Source organism: Larimichthys crocea, unplaced genomic scaffold (assembly GCF_000972845.2).
Source record: "Larimichthys crocea isolate SSNF unplaced genomic scaffold, L_crocea_2.0 scaffold91, whole genome shotgun sequence".
Taxonomy (NCBI): domain Eukaryota; kingdom Metazoa; phylum Chordata; class Actinopteri; family Sciaenidae; genus Larimichthys; species Larimichthys crocea.
This window is the reverse complement of record NW_020861238.1, coordinates 20,830-40,200: the sequence shown is the minus strand read 5'-3', so window position 1 is coordinate 40,200 and position 19,371 is coordinate 20,830. Positions and strand designations below refer to the sequence as shown.

The window sequence follows — 19,371 nt, the reverse complement described above, 5'->3', positions numbered from 1 at the left end:
GAAGATGAATGCCTGTGTAATCTTGTCTCTTTAATAACAATGGTTTTCTTTGTTTTCTGGAAAAATGATCCTTTATAACTTTGAACAGTTATTTTGTTTTCTCCAACCCTCAAATACAACAAGAGACTTGATGTTGAATGATTGTCCATCCCTATTATGTGTTTGTGTTCATTCGGTTTTGTGGTGTTTGTTGACCGTACTAGGAGTGTTTTTTTGGAGCCACAACGAAATCTTGCTCAGGGCCACTAAATTCTTTGGGCCGGCCCTGATCCTTCAATCCATACATTGGAGCCATCCTTCAGTAAAACTATATGCTGACAGCAGCAGCTACACTTTACGCTGATGCTCCGTGTTTGGATCCAACCCTGGGGGTGGTCACGGCATGCAGCAGGCACGTAACACACACAGCATGGATGCATGCATGCTGTAAACAGTACAATGGAGTCTAGAATGTGACATCTGCCATAAGGACATTGCTCGCCAAGAACATTTATTTCCTTCTCAGATCTTGATCTCATAACTGGCTTCTGGGAACTCTAAATGACAAATGACCTGTCATAGTGACAGAGAACTTTTTTTGTGTTATTGTTCATTGATACTACTTATGCAATAACATGCTCATAACAAATACAAGTACAACAGTAAAGGAAAAAAATCTGCAATGAAATAAAGAGTCCCGATCATTTCTTTTAGCAAGTTAGTTGGAACATTTATATCAGTGCCCCGCCCATTGGTTTGTTCCTGTGCTTGGCTTGGATCAGCACCAGCGTGGTGCCATTTGACTTGGCCGCTACCAAGTGAACCTCACCACGGCCGACCATTTGACCCGCTGGGGGGGGGCGTGGCTGTTCGGATGTTCGCATCCTATCTGCCCCGGTCCTTATGCTTGGCCGCATTCCTGTGCGCGGTGCTCGTGGGGTGCGTTTTTACATTCTTGTCGGGTGTGCATCCAAAAACGATTCTTTCTTTTCTTGCTGCCAAATGTCGTTGTTTACAGGGTAGATTTAGCTGTTGTACAATTGTTAACAATTGTAGTCCCTATACTGCAAATACAAAACAATTTTGCTTTGAAAAATTGTTTTATTTGAAAGCTTCAAAAAATTCCCACAAAATCCCACACAATAATCTACTGATTTAAAAATAAAGAATAAAGATTTTCCCACACAATGCAATCATTTTCTCATGACCAAACCATGTTACTGCAGACATTTTCTATGATTCTCAAATATACTATTCTTGTGAATCAAGAAGCATTGCAAAAAATGTAATTTCACATCAAACTGTGCACTGTGTATGTGTCCTTGATATGCAACAACAACCTCTCACAAAACCCCTTTTTAAAAAGCAGATTAAAGACTGCAGGGCTATAAAAAAAATCAAACAAACCAATATTTACAATTCCATGATTAACCCACAAAAGATAATCCAAATACCAACAAATATATGTCACACCTAATTTATAGTGCCATTAATTCTTTACTCATTGTCCATTACCTATTTATTAGTTCCTTATATAAGCAGTGAAACAACAAAAAGCATTTAATAAAAAGTAAAAATCACTTTCTCAGCCAGTGGCAAATTTGCTAGCCCTGTCCATGTGCGAATGTGAGATGTTGATGGAGGACACACATCAACGATGTATGACAAGCATCAGTGCAACCAGGAGGGTGAGGACAGGAGAAGCCACCAAACCAGGAGAGACGCAAAAAATGCTGCAGCAGGAACAAAGAAATGAATTACATAACATGAACAGAGGATTTCTGACATATGCCTCATACTGATTTGAAAAGGCTTTATTACAGATGGAGTTTATATATACATATACATATAGTGTAGTTTGTGTGTAAAATGTGAGTAAATCTGAGTACCTGTCATCATCTGTTGTTTTAGGAGGTGGTTTGGGGGTTAAGATCCTGTAAAATTATTTGGAAGACATATTAAAATCTTATTTCAATACTAAATTTAATGAGAGTAAATCTGAGTACCTGTCATCATCTGTTGAAAAAGATAGAGATTATAGGTGAAATGTAGTTTGTGTATAAAATGTGAGTAAATATGAATACCTGTCATCATCTGTTGTTTTAGGAGGTGGTTTGGTGGTGAGGATCCTGTGAAATTATTTGGAAGGCATATTAAAATCTTATTTCAATACTTGATTTGAAAAGGCTTTATTACAGATGGAGTTTATATATACATATACATATAATGTAGTTTGTGTGTAAAATGTGAGTAAATATGAATACCTGTCATCATCTGTTGTTTTAGGAGGTGGTTTGGTGGTGGTGAAGATCCTGTGAAATTATTTGGAAGGCATATTAAAATCTTATTTCAATACTAAATTTGATATAGTTCTCATATTATAAGAACTGGTGACAATGTACTTAATTTGATAACACAATGTCCTACCGTGTTGCACATGGACCTTCATCCATGTTTCTGGGAGGATGTTTAACCTCCACTGGTCCCACTTCAGGACATGGTAGAGCACTTCCATTAACTAGAGGTGTGATATCTAGCAAAACAGGAAAGTTTCAGTTGTGTTGTACAACAAAACATCCACAAACATGTTTTATTTTATTCCAAGTAGAACAGTTACAATCAAGTTTAGCAGTAAAAACATCAGCCTGCCTTGGAAGCTGAAGACGAAAGCGGCACTTTCTCCCTTGAGGTACTCTCTGAAGTTTAGGTCTTCCAAAGATGCAAACTGTTGTATGCCAAACAGTGGTCCAGCAAAAATGGTCTCATTATTCTCCACAGATGAATTTCCAACCTTCCGAGGATTGTCCCAAATATAGCTACCTGTTTACAGAAAGCAACATTAAAAGCAAATAACCAAAGAGGAAATACTGTTACATTTGTTCATGTTGTTTTAAACTTACCATTATTAAACTGTCTTAAGTCAGTGGTGATACTTCTTTGCTTGGACATTTGCTGCTGGATGTTGGGGTTCTGGTCCACCATTTGGAAGGTCACCTGCCTATTTACGCAAGGCCACTCCAGCTGGTCGTCATATTTACCAGACAACAGTTGCACAAACAGTCCAAAAAATGACTTGTCCAGAACAATCCCAATCCTGTAAGCATAGCCCCCTCTGGAGTACTGCCGTGAGCTGTATATAATTCTTGCATTACCACTAGTGTTGAAAAGGTTGCCAAAATTGTTAATCTGCATGGTTAGATGAGGACATTCAGTCTCAGACAAATTAATGTCATCGATTGAGAATCCACCCGAAGAGCTGCCTGCTCCTTTACGAGACTCAAACACCACCTGGAAGTGCTTGGTGGCATTCAGGGAAACATGATGGAGTTGCCAGTAAGATTTTGGTGAACCTGGAGGAAGAGTTTTGTGAAGACCAAATTACATTACTTACAAATTAATGACTGTGTTATCAGATGCATCCTTCAAACAGTTCATCAGAATCTTAAATACCATTCAGAGCAGATAATACCAGATAAACAAACAGCTTACCAGTGATCTGTCCCATGAGGCGAAGAGTTCCTTTGACATCCTGCTCATCTTGAAACTCTCTGATCCAGATGTTAAGTTGATCTGCCTCATTGCCAGTGTGGTAATAGTAGAATTGGAGACACTGGTTATGACACTTCCTAGTAGGACTCATCCTCTTGGTTTCCAGCCAGGCCGAGTCTCCTTCCTTACCTGATGCTGTGCTAGCATGCATGAAGTAACCTGCACCTTGACCTAGAATGTTATGGTATGTGTTATGGTGGACCTTCAAATGCAATATCTACATATAAAGTACAGTGCATACAGTATAATTTAAGTTACTATTACATTAGATTTAAGTTTTACATAACAAAGTCGTTTGTGGTTTGATAAAAATGTGCCTAAACGTGGAGATACGTCATAAATTTCTGTTTTTTCTTGTTATTTTTGGGGCTTTTTTAAATATCAAGGACAGAAACTATTGTGATTCAAAGTCAGCACATTCATGACCATGAACAGCACCCCAATAAACAACAGCAAAAATAATAAATTAAATTCTGAAATGTTGAAATCTTACCACTATGATCACCACTGCCCCCGGGTTGATTGCTGTGATCAGAGTTTGGACCTCCAGAAACAATCGTAACCATTTGCCAGCCAGTGCCATTCTGTGAGCAGCGACTCATCTGGCACATGCCCCCATTAGAAAAGCTGCAGTGCATTTTAAATGCAATGGTCGAATCTGTAAAAGTAAATGAGGAAAATAGGACTGACTACACCTACTTTTCATTGTTTCATTACCATCCTGCCCTTTTCTTAAGTAGTTTTAGTTGTCTATTCCTCTTTTAAATGTTAACCATTGAGGTGACATTGAATAATGGTTTTATGAATTATTTTTAGCAACTGAGTTAAGCACTGATAATAACATTCTCGTGTTAAACTGGGGAGCCAGACCAGAAAATGCACAAAGCAATGATACATTTAGACCCTGATTCCTCTGGTTTAAACACAACTAAAGTTCCCGAGTTCCTAAAAATGTTCCTAGAAAAGTTCCGGAGCTGGAAATAGGCCTAGTATAATTACATCTTAAAATTAGATTAGATTAAAAAATGTGACATTATGTTCACACAGATTTGAAACATTTTAATTACTGAAACAAACAATCCCAAAGCATTCCTAAAAATGTCTCATCCATCACTTACTGCATTTGTAGAGGCGGTTCAGCTCTAAAGCATCACGGGGACTCATTTCATTTCTTTGACCAATAACATCCTGGAATTTTGGATATTTGGTGATAATTGTTGACCCATTGCCATTGGAGAATGCATTTTTTCCAAAATGCATCAATGACAAGTAGTCGTATGGGAGTCCGTTGGTGGTGCTGGACTCACTGCTAACTTTTGCAAAGTTACCTTCAAAACCTAGATGACACATATAAAACAAATATCAATTTCACATTATTAATATATTAATACATCTTTTGGAATAATATACTGTATTTATTAATTGTTTATTGGATGTCAATACATTAGGTTTTACATAGTTGTGATCAATGACTGATAGATTTCTAAATACATTTCGATAATCCTGCTTTTATTTAAACAATTACTGAGTTAATGGTACGCTTACGTACTTGCTGGATTTATCTATTCTCTCTTTGTACACTTTGACATAAGACATGTAAAGAACAGGAATATTATAATGTAAGTCTTAATGAAACCTTGTCTGATGTTCTCGAATACAATGGTCACAAAATTATCTCTGTCATATCTGACGTGTTCATAGTTGAAGCCAAAAGCATGGAAGAGCAACTGCTCAACGGCGGCAATGTTATCACAGAATCTCCCGATGGAGAGTGGCTGTCCATTGGGTATTACTCTCCCAACAAATGATAAACATCTAAAATAAAAAAATAAAAAGTCCATCAGTAACAGTCACACATATACGTCAATGACCTGACTAAGGCCCTCATTTATCAAAGGATGTGTAAAGCAAGTTCAAGATCTGTTCGTGGGTATACTTATAGTTTTATCTAACATGCATGTGCACAACTTCACGGAGCGAACAATGCTAAATGTCTTATGTTCTACATCCATCTACTTGTGCATGCACAGGTTCATTTACATACATAATGCCAAATATGGTCATCTCTGAAAGTCTTAGTAGTTAATGTTGTTAATTGTTGTGCACAAATGTATCTAAGAAGAAAGAGAATAAAATAAGAAAAACAAACATGCATACATACCCGCCTATGTTTAGGAAAGAAATGTAATACGTCTCAGAATCCCTTGGTTTGAAAGCAATGCATGACTTCAGCCCAAACTGCTCAAAGGCTCTCAGGATGATTCCTTTAGCATTCATCTCTTCCGTTGTTCACGCAAATTGTGTTATAGGGAAAGAACAAAGAAATTACAATTTAAATGTACTCATAGATGATGTATTTTCTTTTTGTGTACATTATTCTGAGGCACTGCTCTCACAATTCCTTCTAGATACTGGAGGGGATGTCTTGCACACCTGGATTGTGTGAAACTATGTTGATCTAAGATATCAGACATTCAGCCAAATAACTTTGCTTCGCTTCAAAGTGGTACCGATTTCGCTGGACATGTGGCACTAGCCTCCTATGATGATGCTGGTTAAACTGTATAGCCTGGTGTACGGTCATGCAACATTAGAACATATTTCAGTAACTTCCCTAAACAGTGTAAACATTTCATAGGCATGGTCCTCACAAACAAAAACGGACATTCTGAGTTATTATGCAGGAAGAATTTTGATTTACCAAGGCTCTTGTCCAAAACATATGGAACTGTATCCGGCCAAAGACTGCTCTCAGTGTTAACAGCACTCCTTTGTATGTTTGGTGGCTAAAATGCATTGGATGACACAATATTATGCAACACAACATTTATAATTTAAATAATTTTCATTTAAAAAATGTTAAACTCACCTCCGGAATATCATCATGCCCCAAATCTAAGATAAAGCATAAAAAGTGTGAGTGTTTTTCGAACAATGAAATCAATAACTAATTTCAAAACTCAATAACTTCTTTGCATTTATAATATCCTTGTCTTCACCAACATCTATAAACACAGATGAAATGTTGCCTTATAAAGTAACGTTGATTAATCAAATTAATTAATAATTAATTTTACGAAATTAAATGATGAATATTAAATGATACAACTTACCCACTATCAGTACTTCATTCTGTAGACACAAACATCATATTTGATCATATCAACCTATGTAATGATGTAATTCTCAGCTACATAATACAACATAATATAATAAATAACATGATTTTATTCTACTACTTCTACTAGTTATTGATAATAGTTTCTTTCTGTGCTCATGACGATTTCAGAATTTCTATCCATCAATTAAATTGTTGGTAGTTAAACATTATATTATATTTATTTATTCTGAGTGTAGCATAAAATACATCATAATTTGACAGAAAGTGCAATATTAAATCAACTCTTACTGATTTTACTGAGAATGAGGATATAATTGCCAAGTTCACAACGAGGAAGATGAGGCCCCTCATCCCTGCAAAATTAGACCAAACTTTTAAATCATACAACAGAAATATATGAAGAAGCATGGACATTTCAAATATAGATATGTTATTACTGAAATGCAATAAAGCTATGATGCATTTAGGTAAATAGAAAATACCTACTTGTCTCAACCTTCTGTCAGTCCGACTGTCCACTCTGCAACTGAAAACTTTCCTTTTAACTCTCCTTTTAAGTGGGTAGGAAAAATGCACAAGAGAAAACCAGTCATGCAAGTTAGATTCTTTGAATAATTGTTGGTTAAAATGTTGGTCATTGCCAATGGGACATGCCAACCCAAATAGGTTGGGCAAAATTGCTGGCAGGGAAATGTCATCATTCTGTCAACAGGCCCGCACAACCTGAATGTCTTCAATATCTATTGTGTGAGATTTTGTGGGATTCAATTTAAAAATATAACTATGACAAACATAACTATGTTTTCATTAATTTATAATCACAGTAATCCTTTATATCTGCAGATGCCGTGGGTCTACATCCAATGAGTCCACCATGTTGAACCACCATGTTTCTACAATAGTCCACACTGGCTCACAATAGGATCTTATGTTTACCAGGTATCATGTTTAACATGTACACTATCTTTGTTTAGCAAATCAGACTGCTAGCATTTGCTAATTAGCACTAAATGCACAGTACATATGAGGCTGTCAGTTTCGTGACATTGACCATGGTGATCATTGACCTGATGATGCCGCTCAGAAAAATGTGAGGGGACTACCAGAGAGCTTATAGTTAAAATGATATTCATGCTTACTGTGTCTTTACTGTGCCTAATGCTGCTATTGGATCTATCTAAGCAGCTTAACTTTAGCACCAGTGCTCCATGTTTAGATCCTGCACTGGTGCGCGCATGCACACTGTAACCAATACAATTGGCTCTGAGTCTAGAGTGTGACAATTTGCCGATGAAAACATGGCCCCACCAAACACTTTTTTTTCCCTTCTCAGATCTACATTGATCTCATGAATGCCCTCTGAGAACTCCAAATGACGTAGCGACAGAGAAATTTAATCCATGCTTATTTTTTTTTCTACATTGTTCGTTGATACTACTTATGACTAAATAAACTGCTAATAATTCATTAATTGCTCATTCATTTAAAAAACACAGATATTTATGTGTACCATTACCTTTTTACATGTACATAGCCTTTGTTCTTGTTCATGTTTATGTCTACGTCTTACCTGTCAAGTCCTTAGTTTTTGTTTTTTAACTGTACGTCTATATATGTTTGATGTTTGTACTGAGAGCAAGTGTCAAATTCCTTGTGTGTTCACATACCTAAAAGTGATTCTGATTCTGATAACAAATAGAGTACAACAGAAAAGGAATAAAAATTACAGCATAATTTAGAATAAGAACAAATTTGCAGCAAACAAATGTTACACCCACAAAACACTAAAGATATAAAACATATGTTTATTAGGTCTTTTTAGATACATAAGCTCACATAAGCGGACTTAGTCATTTGCAGTGTTACATGTAAATTTCTTTCTTCTTTCTTACCTGAAACTGCAGTCTTATTCATAATCCATCTAAACTGACTTGTTTACTCTCAAAAGGAACTGACTGACTTTTTCAGTTTTCCTGACCACAGGCAAAATTGACAGTAACTGGGTAGTTGGAGAAACCCTTGAAAAGAAATTGGTGCCACTGCCTCTCAAACTGGCCTTAAGTGCTTTCCTTAACCATAGTACTGTGACGGTTTTTACGGGTAACTATTTTATTATTTATTTATTTTTTTTTATTTTTTTTTGGGTGCCAGCCAGGCTTAGCCTGACGATTTAAAAACTAGCTACCTCTCAAGAAAACCAAACACAAAGGGTGCATAAATTCAAATAAAAAATCCATACAAACTTAAACAAAAAGGTGAACAAACCAAAATACCACTTTCTAAATGACAGAAAAACAACAAACAATGTCCACTTCTTCAGTTCAGTTCAGTTCAAATCAAACAAAAAAAAAAACAACACAGAACAACTGGCTTTTTCTTTCAGTTTATTCCCAGCGCAAAAAAAACGTTTATATTCCAGTTTTCCCAGCTCACCAGCCGGCACATTGGGGACTCCTCCTCCACCGACATGGGAAAACAAAACGTCCTTCCTGCACGTCCGAGTTGAGGGTAAATCCGCCCCAGGATGAACGCAGGAGGGGAACGAGGGACTAAGCGATGCTTTCCCTCCCCTATTTGCAACAGGTGATGACCGTTAGTGATGTGTCGGTCGCGAACGATCCGGTTCTAAGAGCCGGCTCTTTGAAGTGAACGACGGGAGCCGGCATTTTTTTTTCCCTTACTGTCCCTCACTGTCTCCTCCCCCTGAAACTCTCCCTCATGCCATGCCTGTACTCACACATCTTGACCAATCACATTCGGCTTTCAATTAAAAAAGCGGGGAAAAAAAACTAGCGGGAAAAAAAAAAAAATTCTCCACTTTTTTGTGTGAAAGCTGGACGACAGGAGGGAGACGAGAGACATTATTTATTACATTATTGCATTATTTTGGGTGATAAATTAATTAAATAGTTTGTACGTTTTATTTATATAGCACATTTTTACAACGCATGCACTGACCAAAGTGCTTTACAATGTCAAAATAAAAATAAAATATGAAAACATTTAAAAATATAAAATAATAATAACAGCAATAATATTAAAATAATAATAATAATTGGATTAATTAAAACCAATTAATAAAATGTGAGGAGCCGTTTGGGAGCTGAAAGAGCTGGCTCCTTATAGTATGCAGAGCCAAAAGAACCGGCTCTCCAAAAAGACCGTCTACGTCAGGGGTCCCCAAACTTTTTTCGGTGCGGGCCACATCAACTTGCCTTTCTGTGATGGGGGGCCGGGGTCAGTCTAGAACCGGAAATGATATCAGTCCCACCAGGATTTCGCGGGCCTTTTTTGAAATAGTTGCGGCCTAAAATCCCTGATGTTGCATCAGTTTTCAAAAAAATTGCGGTTAAAGTTGCGGTGCTTTTTACATTTTTGTTGCGATTTTGTTGCGGGAGGAAGTGAAAGTTGCGTTAAGTTGCGATTCGACAATTGCGGAGAGGGCGCAGCGAGCACTAAGTCCACGGCCCCGGGAAGCGGCGAGGTCCAGGCAGGAGCCTTTCCAATCCTTTCCAAGCCGACCCAGAGTCGGTCGCGGTGCACCGCCACGTTGGAATATACCATTGTGTGAAGGGATGAAAATTAGCTAGTACTGGAAATAGTTTGTAAATAAGGTAGATTTTAATTAGAATGCCAAGCTTAAGCATTAAGTGTGGATATTTTATAATGGGAAAATGCAATTTTGAAAAATAGGCCGTGTTTAGAGGGACTGTTTGGGATCGTTAAGTGGGCCACTCCAATTGTTTAGGCGGGCCGGATGTGGCCCGCGGGCTGTAGTTTGGAGACCCCTGGTCTACGTGTACATCTTACCTGTCAAGTCCTATTCTAGGACGTTCGCGCACCTGTTGCCAGGCAACCGGGCAGATGGGGTAGGCGTTATTTACTAGTATAGGTCGTTATAGTACGAACAAGTTCCAGTGTGGCTTCAGTGTCACCATTGGCTAGAGGTGCGGGGTGCTGCTCATCCCAAATGCTCATAATGTTGACATGCCTATTGTGGGTGAATGATTCTCTTCAGTTCATATTTATGCTCTGTTCGTTTTTTATTCATGACTAGTTACTGCAGTCATGACGGTTCTTTCTTGCTTGGTATCTGCGAGCTGCGAGCCATTTCTGGTACATGGCTGTGACTTAAATACCTGAGTGCAATGATTGCATTTGGCATAAAATGAAGTTCTTGTAGTGGCTTACTAATGTATATATTTCTATATAATAGTTGTTTAAATGATTTAATGATGTTGGTTGTAGATTTAGCTGTTGTTGCAGATATTGCAAAAAAAAATGTTGTTTGAAAAATATTTATTTGAAAGCTTCCACAAGATCCCACAAAACAGTCTACTGATTTTTTAAAAGATTTATCCAAGCAATACAATTCAGTTCAGATACTAATAAGAAGTTTGTCATGACCAGAAACAAATGTGTATGTACTGTATTTATTTTTGATATACAAAAATAAGGTCTTACAACAACCTTTTGTTAAAAGCAAGTTAAAAAAGCGAAGTGAAACCAACCTGTATTTTCTATTTTAAGACTACAGTACAGTAAAATGTAAAACAAACCAAATATGAACAATTTCCCACAAAAGATTCCAAATTCCAACAAATATAAGTCACGCCTAATGTATAGTGCCGCTAATTCTTTACCCATTGCATCTCTCTTATTACCTTCTTTTATAAGCAGTGAAACAACAAAAAGCATTTAATAAAAAGTAAAAATCACTTCATTTCTCAGCCAGTGGCAAATTTGCTAGCCCTGTCCATGTGTTAATGTGAGATGTTGATGGAGGACACACATCAACGATGTATGACGAGCATCAGTGCAACCAGGAGGGTGAGGACAGGAGAAGCCACCAAACCAGGAGAGACGCCAAAAATGCTGCAGCAGGAACAAAGAAATGAATTAAATAACATGAACAGAGGATTTCTGACATATGCCTCATACTGATTTGAAAAAGATGGAGATGTGAAATGTAGTTTGTGTATAAAATGTGAGTAAATCTAATTATCTGTCATTATCTGTTGTTTTAGGAGGTGGTTTGGTGGTGCTGAAGATCCTGTAAAATTATTTGGAAGGCATATTAAAATCTTATTTCAATACTAAATTTAATGAGAGTAAATCTAAATACCTGTCATCATCTGTTGTTTTAGGAGGTGTGGAGTATTGTTGTGGTGGTAAGTAAGATACCTGTGCATCACTGTATTGTAGGTGTTGGTGGTGTAAGATCCGTGAAATTATTTGGAAGGCATATTAAAATCTTATTTCAATACTAAATTTGATATAGTTCTCATATTATAAAAATAAGACTGGTGACAATGTACTTAATTTGATAACACAATGTCCTACCGTGTTGCACATGGACCTTCATCCATGTTTTCTGGGAGGATGTTTAACCTCCACGGTCCCATTCAGGACATGGAGAGTACTTCCATTAACTAGAGGGGTGATATCTAGCAAAACAGGAAAGTTTCAGTTGCGTTTACAAACAAAACATCCATGTTTTATTTATTCCAAGTAGAACAGTTACAATCAAGTTTAGCAGTAAAAACATCAGCCTGGCCTTGGAAGCTGAAGACGAAAGCGGCACTTCCCCCCTTGAGGTACTCTCTGAAGTGTTAGGTCTTCCAAAGATGCAAAAGATCTTCTGCCAATCAGTGGTCCAGCAAAAATTGTTCATTATTCTCCAATCGAATATATTTCCGAATTCCGAGATGTCCCATCTATATTACCGGTTACAGAAAGTAACATTAAAAGCAATAACCAAAGAGGAAATACTGTTACATTTATCATGTTGTTTTAAAACTACCATTATTTAACTGACTTAAGTCAGTGGTGATACTCTTTGCTTGGACATTTGCTGGCTGGATGTTGGGGTTCTGGTCCACATTTGAAAGTCACCTGCATTTCGCAAGGCCACTCCAGCTGGCGTCATATTTACCAGACAACAGTTGCACAAACATCCAAAAAATGACTTGTACAGAATAATCCCAACCTGTAAGCATAGGCCCCCTCTGGAGTAACTGCGCCGTGAGCTGTATGGTTGTTTTAAAATCACTAGTGTTCAAAAAGGTTGGAAAAAAATCGTTAATCTGCATGGTTAAATGAGGACATTCAGTCTCAGACAAATTAATGTCATCGATTGAGAATCCACCCGAAGAGCTGCCTGCTCCTTTACGAGACTCAAACACCACCTGGAAGTGCTTGGTGGCATTCAGGGAAACATGATGGAGTTGCCAGTAAGATTTTGGTGAACCTGAAGGAAGAGTTTTGTGAAGACCAAATTACATTATGTACAAATTAATGACTGTGTTATCAGCTCTATCTCTCAAACAGTTAATAAGTACCTTAAATACCATTCAGAACAGATAATACCAGATAAACAAACAGCTTACCAGTGATCTGTCCCATGAGGCGAAGAGCTCCTTTGACATCCTGCTCATCTTGAAACTCTCTGATCCAGATGTTAAGTTGATCTGCCTCATTCCCAGTGTGGTAATAGTAGAATTGGAGACACTGGTTATGACACTTCCTAGTAGGACTCATCCTCTTGGTTTCCAGCCAGGCCGAGTCTCCTTCCTTACCTGATGCTGTGCTAGCATGCATGAAGTAACCTGCATCTTGACCTAGAATGCAATGGTATGTGTTATGGTGGACCTTCAAATGCAATATCTACATATAGAGTACAGTCCATACAAGTTAATTATACATCATCAAGATTTAAGTTACAAGAAAGTCAGCAGACAGCAGAAAGATGACAAGAGATGAGGGCTTTTGTGATTCAAAGTCAGCACAGTCATGAGTAACAGCAAAATTTAAATTCTGAAATTTTGAAATCTTACCACTATGATCACCACTGCCCCCGGGTAGATTGGTGTGATCAGAGTTTGGACCTCCAGAAACACTTGTAACCATTTGCCAGCCAGTGCCATTCTGTGAGCAGCGCTTCATTTGGCACATGCCCCCATTAGAAAAGTTGCAGTGCATCTTAAATGCAATGGTTGAGTCTGTAGAAGTAAATGAGGAAAATAGGATTAAGGACTATTAATTGAATTTGGAATATAAAATCAAAGTTCCTGAGCTGGAAATAGGCTAAGAATAGTCACAGCTCAGAGTTTAAAGGGAAAATTAGTTGAAAAATGTGACTGTGACAATGTCCATTGTGTTCACACAGATTTCACACTTTTAAATCACAAACAAACCCAAAGCATTCCTAAAAATGGCTCATCCATCACTTACTGCATTTGTAGAGGCGGTTCAGCTCCAAAACATCACTGGGACTCATTTCCTTTCTTTGACCAATAACATCCTGGAATTTTGGATCTTTGGTGATAATTGTTGACCCATTGCCATTAGAGAATGCATTTTTGCCATAATGCATCACTGACCAGTAGTCGTATGGGACTCCGTTGGTGGTGCTGGACTCACTGCTAACTTTTTTAAAGTTATTTTTAAAACCTAGATGACACATATAAAACAAATATCAATAAAAACTCAACATGGCAACACAAACACTAATATTACAATATATTAATACTACAGTCTACATTTTTAAAATCATTTTGATAATCAAGGGCAACCTAGATTCCTAAACTCAACCTATCAACGTAGTGTAGTATCAATGTAATGTATTTTTTTTATTGTTTTATTGGGTGTCAATACATTAGGTTTTACATAATTTGATCATTGATTGATACATTTCTAAACACACTTCACAATCCTACTTTTATTTAAACAATTACTTGGTTAATGGTATGTTTGCATACTTGCTGGATTTTTCTATTCTCTCTTTGTACACTTTGACATAAGACAGATAAAGAACAGGAATATTATAATGTAAGTCTTAACCTTCTTTGATGTTCTCGAATGCAATGGTTAGAAAATCATCTCTGTCATATCTGGACTGTTCATGGTAGAAGCCAAGAGCATGGAGAAACTCATGTTCAACGGTGGAAATCCCATCACAGGATTTCCCAATGGAGAGTCGCTGTCCATTCAGCATTACTTTACCAACAAATGAAAAACATCTAAAATGAAAAAAAAAAGTTCATCAGTAATTCATCAAAGGATGTGTAAAGCAAGTTCAAGATCTGTGTGTGGGTATACTTCACGGAGCGAACAATAAATAAATAAATCATTTCTGATGTTCTACATTAATCTGCTTGTGCATGCACAGGCTCATTTACATACATAATGCCAAATATGGTCAACCACACATCTCTGAAAAGTCTTAGTAGTTAATGTTGTTAATTGTTGTGCAGAAATGTATCTAAGAAGAAAGAGAACAAAATAAGAATAACAAACATACATACCCGTCTAATTTTTGGACAGAAATGTAATACGTCTCAGAATCCCTTGGTCTGAAAGCAATGCATGACTTTAGCCCAAACTGCTCAAAGGCTCTCAGGATGATTCCTTTAGCATTCATCTCTTCCATTGTTCACGAGAATTGTGTTATAGGGAAAAAACAAAGAAATTACAATTTAAATGTACTCATAGATGAGGTATTTTCTTTTTGTGTACATTATTCTGAGGCACTGCTCTCACAATTCCTTCTAGATTCTCAGGTGGAGGGGATGGATACAGGGTAGTGCAAAGGTGGATTGTGTGAAACTATTTTGACCTAAGATATCAAGCCAAGCCAAATAACCTTGCTTCACTTCAAAATGGTGCCGATTTCACTGGGCACTGCTATGAGACTCCTGTTTGTCATTAACCTCCATCTGATTGATGCTGGTTGAATAGCATAAACTGTTGTACAGTCATGTAACATTGCAACATATTTCAGTAACTTTCCTAAACAGTGTAAACATTGCATAGGCGTGGTCCTCACAAACAACAACAAATATTCTGAGTTATTATGCAGGAAGAATTTAGATTTACCAAGGCTCTTGTCCAAAACATATGGAACTCCATCCGACCAATAAAATCTTATTCACTACAAATTTAATGAGAGCAATCTGAAATAACTGTCATCATCTGTTGTGTTAGGACCGTGGTTTGGTTTGGTGTGAAATCCTGTAAATATTTTCAGCAGACATATTAACATCTTATTTCAATACTGAAATTTAAAGAGCAAAATCTAATACCATGTCATAGCGTTTTGTTTGGGTGTAGGAGGTGGTTTGGTGGGTGGGGGTGGAGCATCGGCTGTAAAAACTATTTGGAAGGCATATTAAATGCTTATTTCAATACTAAACTTAATGTGATAAATCTAAGTACCTTGTCATATCTGTTTGGGTTAGGAGGTGGTTTGGTGTGGTGAGAAGGAAGATCCTGTAACAATTATTTGGAAGGCATATTAAAATCTTATTTCAATACTAATTAAATGTGAGTAAACTCGAGTACTGTCATCTAATGTTGTGTGTTAGGACGTGTTTGGTGGTGGTGAAGATCGTGTAAACTTAATTTGGAAGGCATATTAAAATCTTATTTCAATACTAATTGAATGAGAGGGCAAATCTAAATACCTGTCATCATCTGGTTTGTTATGACGGTTTGGTGTGGTGAATGCTCCTGTAAATTATCTTGGAAGACTATTAAAATCTTATTTCAATGAAATTTAATGTGAGTAAATCTGAGTACCGTCATATCTGTTTCTGTTGTGTTAGGAGTGGTTGGTGGTGTGAAGACCTGTAAATTATTTGGAAGACATATTAAAATCTTTATTTCATTAACTAAACTTAATGTAGTAGTAATCTGAAGTACTGTCATCATTTGTTGTTTAGGAGGTGGTTTGGTGGTGGTGAAAGATCTGTAATATTTTTTGGAAGGTCATATAAAATCTTATTTCAATCACCAAACTTAATGTGAGTAGAATCTTGAGTACCTTGTCCATCATGTGTTGTGTTAGGACGTGGTTTGGTGGTGGTGAAGATCCTGGTAAAATTTATTTTGGAAGAGCATATTAAAATATTGTTCAATACTCATTTAATGAGAGCAAATCTGGAATACCTGTCCATTCATCGGTTGTGTTAGGAAGGTGTTTGGTGTGCTGGGAAGATCCTTGAATGATTCGGAAGGGCTATTAAACTTATTTCAATACTAAATTTAATGAGAGAATCTAAGTACCTTTCATCATCTGTTGTGTTAGGACGTGGTTGGTGGTGGTAAAGATCCTGTGAAATTGAGTCAGAAGATATTAAAATATTATTTCAATACTAAATTGATATAGTTCATATTATAAAATAAGAACTGGTGACAATGTACTTAATTGATACACAATGTCCTACCGTGTTGCACATGGACCTTCATCCATGTTTCTGGGAGGAGTTTAACCTCCACTGGTCCCACTTCAGGACATGGTAGAGTACTACCATTAACTAGAGGTGTGATATCTAGCAAAAGGGAAAGTTTCAGTTGTGTTGTACAACAAAACATCCACAAACATGTTTTATTTATTCAAGTAGAACAGTGTACAATCAAGTTTACAGTAAAAACATCAGCCTGCCTGGGAAGCTGAAGACGAAAGCGGCACTTCCCCCTTGAGGTACCTCTAAGTTTAATTCTTCCAAAGAATGCAACGTGTATGCCAAACAGTGGTCCAGCAAAGATGGTCTCATTATCTCCAAAATGAATTCCAACTTCCGAGGATTGTCCCAAATATAGCTACCTGTTTGCAGAAAGCACATAAAAGCAAATAAAGAGGAATACTGTTACATTTCTCATGTTGTTTAAACTTACCAAAATAATTGACTTAAGTCAGTGGTGATACTTCTTTGCTTGGACATTTGCTGCTGGATGTGGGGTTCTGGTCCACCATTTGGAAAGTCCACCTGCCTATTTACCAAGGCCACTCCAGCTGCTCGTCATATTTACCAGACAACAGTTGCACAAACAGTCCAAAAAATGACTTGTACAGAATAATCCCAATCCTGTAAGCATAGCCCCCTGCAGTACTGCCGTGAGCTGTATATGGTTGTTCTAACACACTAGTGTTCAAAGGTTGCCGAAATGTTAATCTGCATGGTTAGATGAGGACATCAGTCTCAGACAAATAATGTCATCGATTGAGAATCCACCCGAAGAGCTGCCTGCTCCTTACGAGACTCAAACACCACCTGGAAGTGCTTGGTGGCATCAGGGAAACATGATGGAGTTGCCAGTAAGATTTTGGTGAACCTGAAGGAAGAGTTTTGTGAAGACCAAATTACATTATGTACAAATTAATAATTTAGAGCAAATAATACCAGATAAACAAACAGCTTACCAGTGATCTGTCCCATGAGGCGAAGAGTTCCTTGACATCCTGCCATCTTGAAACTCTCTGATCCAGATGTTAAGTTGATCTGCCTCATTGCCAGTGTGGTAATAGTAGAATTGGAGACACTGGTTATGACACTTCCTAGTAGGACTCATCCTCTTGGTTCCAGCCAGGCCGAGTCTCCTTCCTACTGATGCTGTGCCGCATGCAGAAGTAACCTGCATCTTGACCTAGAATGTTATGGTATGTGTTATGGTGGACCTTCAAATGCAATATCTACATATAAAGTACAGTCATACAGTTAATTATACATCATCAAGATTTACGTTACAAGAAAGTCAGCAGACAGCAGAAAGATGACAAGAGATTACGTATATTGTGATTCAAAGTCAGCACAGTCATAAGCAACAGCAAATTTAAATTCTGAAATTTTGAAATCTTACCACATTAACACCACTGCCCCCGGGTAGATTGGTGTGATCAGAGTTTGGACCTCCAGAAACACTCATAACCATTTGCAGCCAGTGCCACTCTGTGAGCAGCGCATTCTTTGGCAAATACCCCATTAGAAAAGCTGCAGTGCATCTTAATGCAATGGTGAGTCTGTAGAAGTAGAGGAAAATAGGAATAGGACTATTGAATTTGGAATATAAAACAAAGAAAAGTTCCTGAGCTGGAAATAGTGTAGACAGTGGTGGAATTAGTGAAAAGGTGACTGTGACATGTACATTGTGTTCACACAGATTGACACTTTTTAAATCAATGAAACAAACAACCCAAAGCATTCCTAAAATGGCTCATCCATCACTTACTGCATTTGTAGAGCGGTTCAGCTCCAAAACATCACTGGGACTCATTTCCTTTCTTTGACCTAAATAACATCGGAATTTTGGATCTTGGTGATAATTGTTGACCCATTGCCATTGAGAATGCATTTTTGCCATAATGCATCACTGACCAGTAGTCGTATGGGACTCCGTGGTGGTGCTGGACTCACTGCTAACTTTTTGAAAGTTATTTTCAAACCTAGATGAACACATATAAAACAAATATCAATAAACTCTCAACTAGCAACACAAACATAATATTATTAATATATTAATCATCTACATTTTAAATTATTTTGATATCGAGGGCAACCTAGATCTTAAATTAACCTATCAACATAGTTGTAGATCAATAGAATGCATTTTTTATTGTTTTATTGGGTGTCAATACATTAGGTTTTACATAATTTGATCATGATTGATACATTTCTACAAGATTTATAATCCTCTTTATCTAAACAATTACGGAGTTAATGGATGTCTTACGTACTTGCTGGATTTTTCTATTCTCTCTTTGTACACTTTGACATAAGACATGTAAAGAACAGGAATATTAATGCAAGTCTTACGAAACCTTCTATGATGTCTCGAATACAATGGTCACAAAATTATCTCGTCATATCTGGACTGTTCATGGTAGAAGCCAAGAGCAGGGAGGAACTCATGTTCAACGGTGGAAATCTCATCACAGTAATCTC

At 37.3% G+C, this 19,371-nt stretch overlaps 1 protein-coding gene across 1 annotated transcript in view; it reads right to left on the bottom strand.

The window, feature by feature from the left end:
- Positions 1-1,060: 1,060 nt before the first annotated feature.
- The window catches only part of LOC104939807 (meprin A subunit beta), a gene marked incomplete at its 5' end in the record, with an annotated part of 39,125 nt that continues 20,814 nt past the window's right edge, over positions 1,061-19,371 (bottom strand). Inside the window, 6 exons of the mRNA XM_027277202.1 lie at positions 1,061-1,712; positions 1,869-1,913; positions 2,064-2,108; positions 2,244-2,291; positions 11,775-11,802; positions 16,503-16,522. Coding sequence (XP_027133003.1) covers positions 1,631-1,712; positions 1,869-1,913; positions 2,064-2,108; positions 2,244-2,291; positions 11,775-11,802; positions 16,503-16,522 — 268 coding nt within the window. The remainder of the gene's footprint in view (positions 1,713-1,868; positions 1,914-2,063; positions 2,109-2,243; positions 2,292-11,774; positions 11,803-16,502; positions 16,523-19,371) is intronic.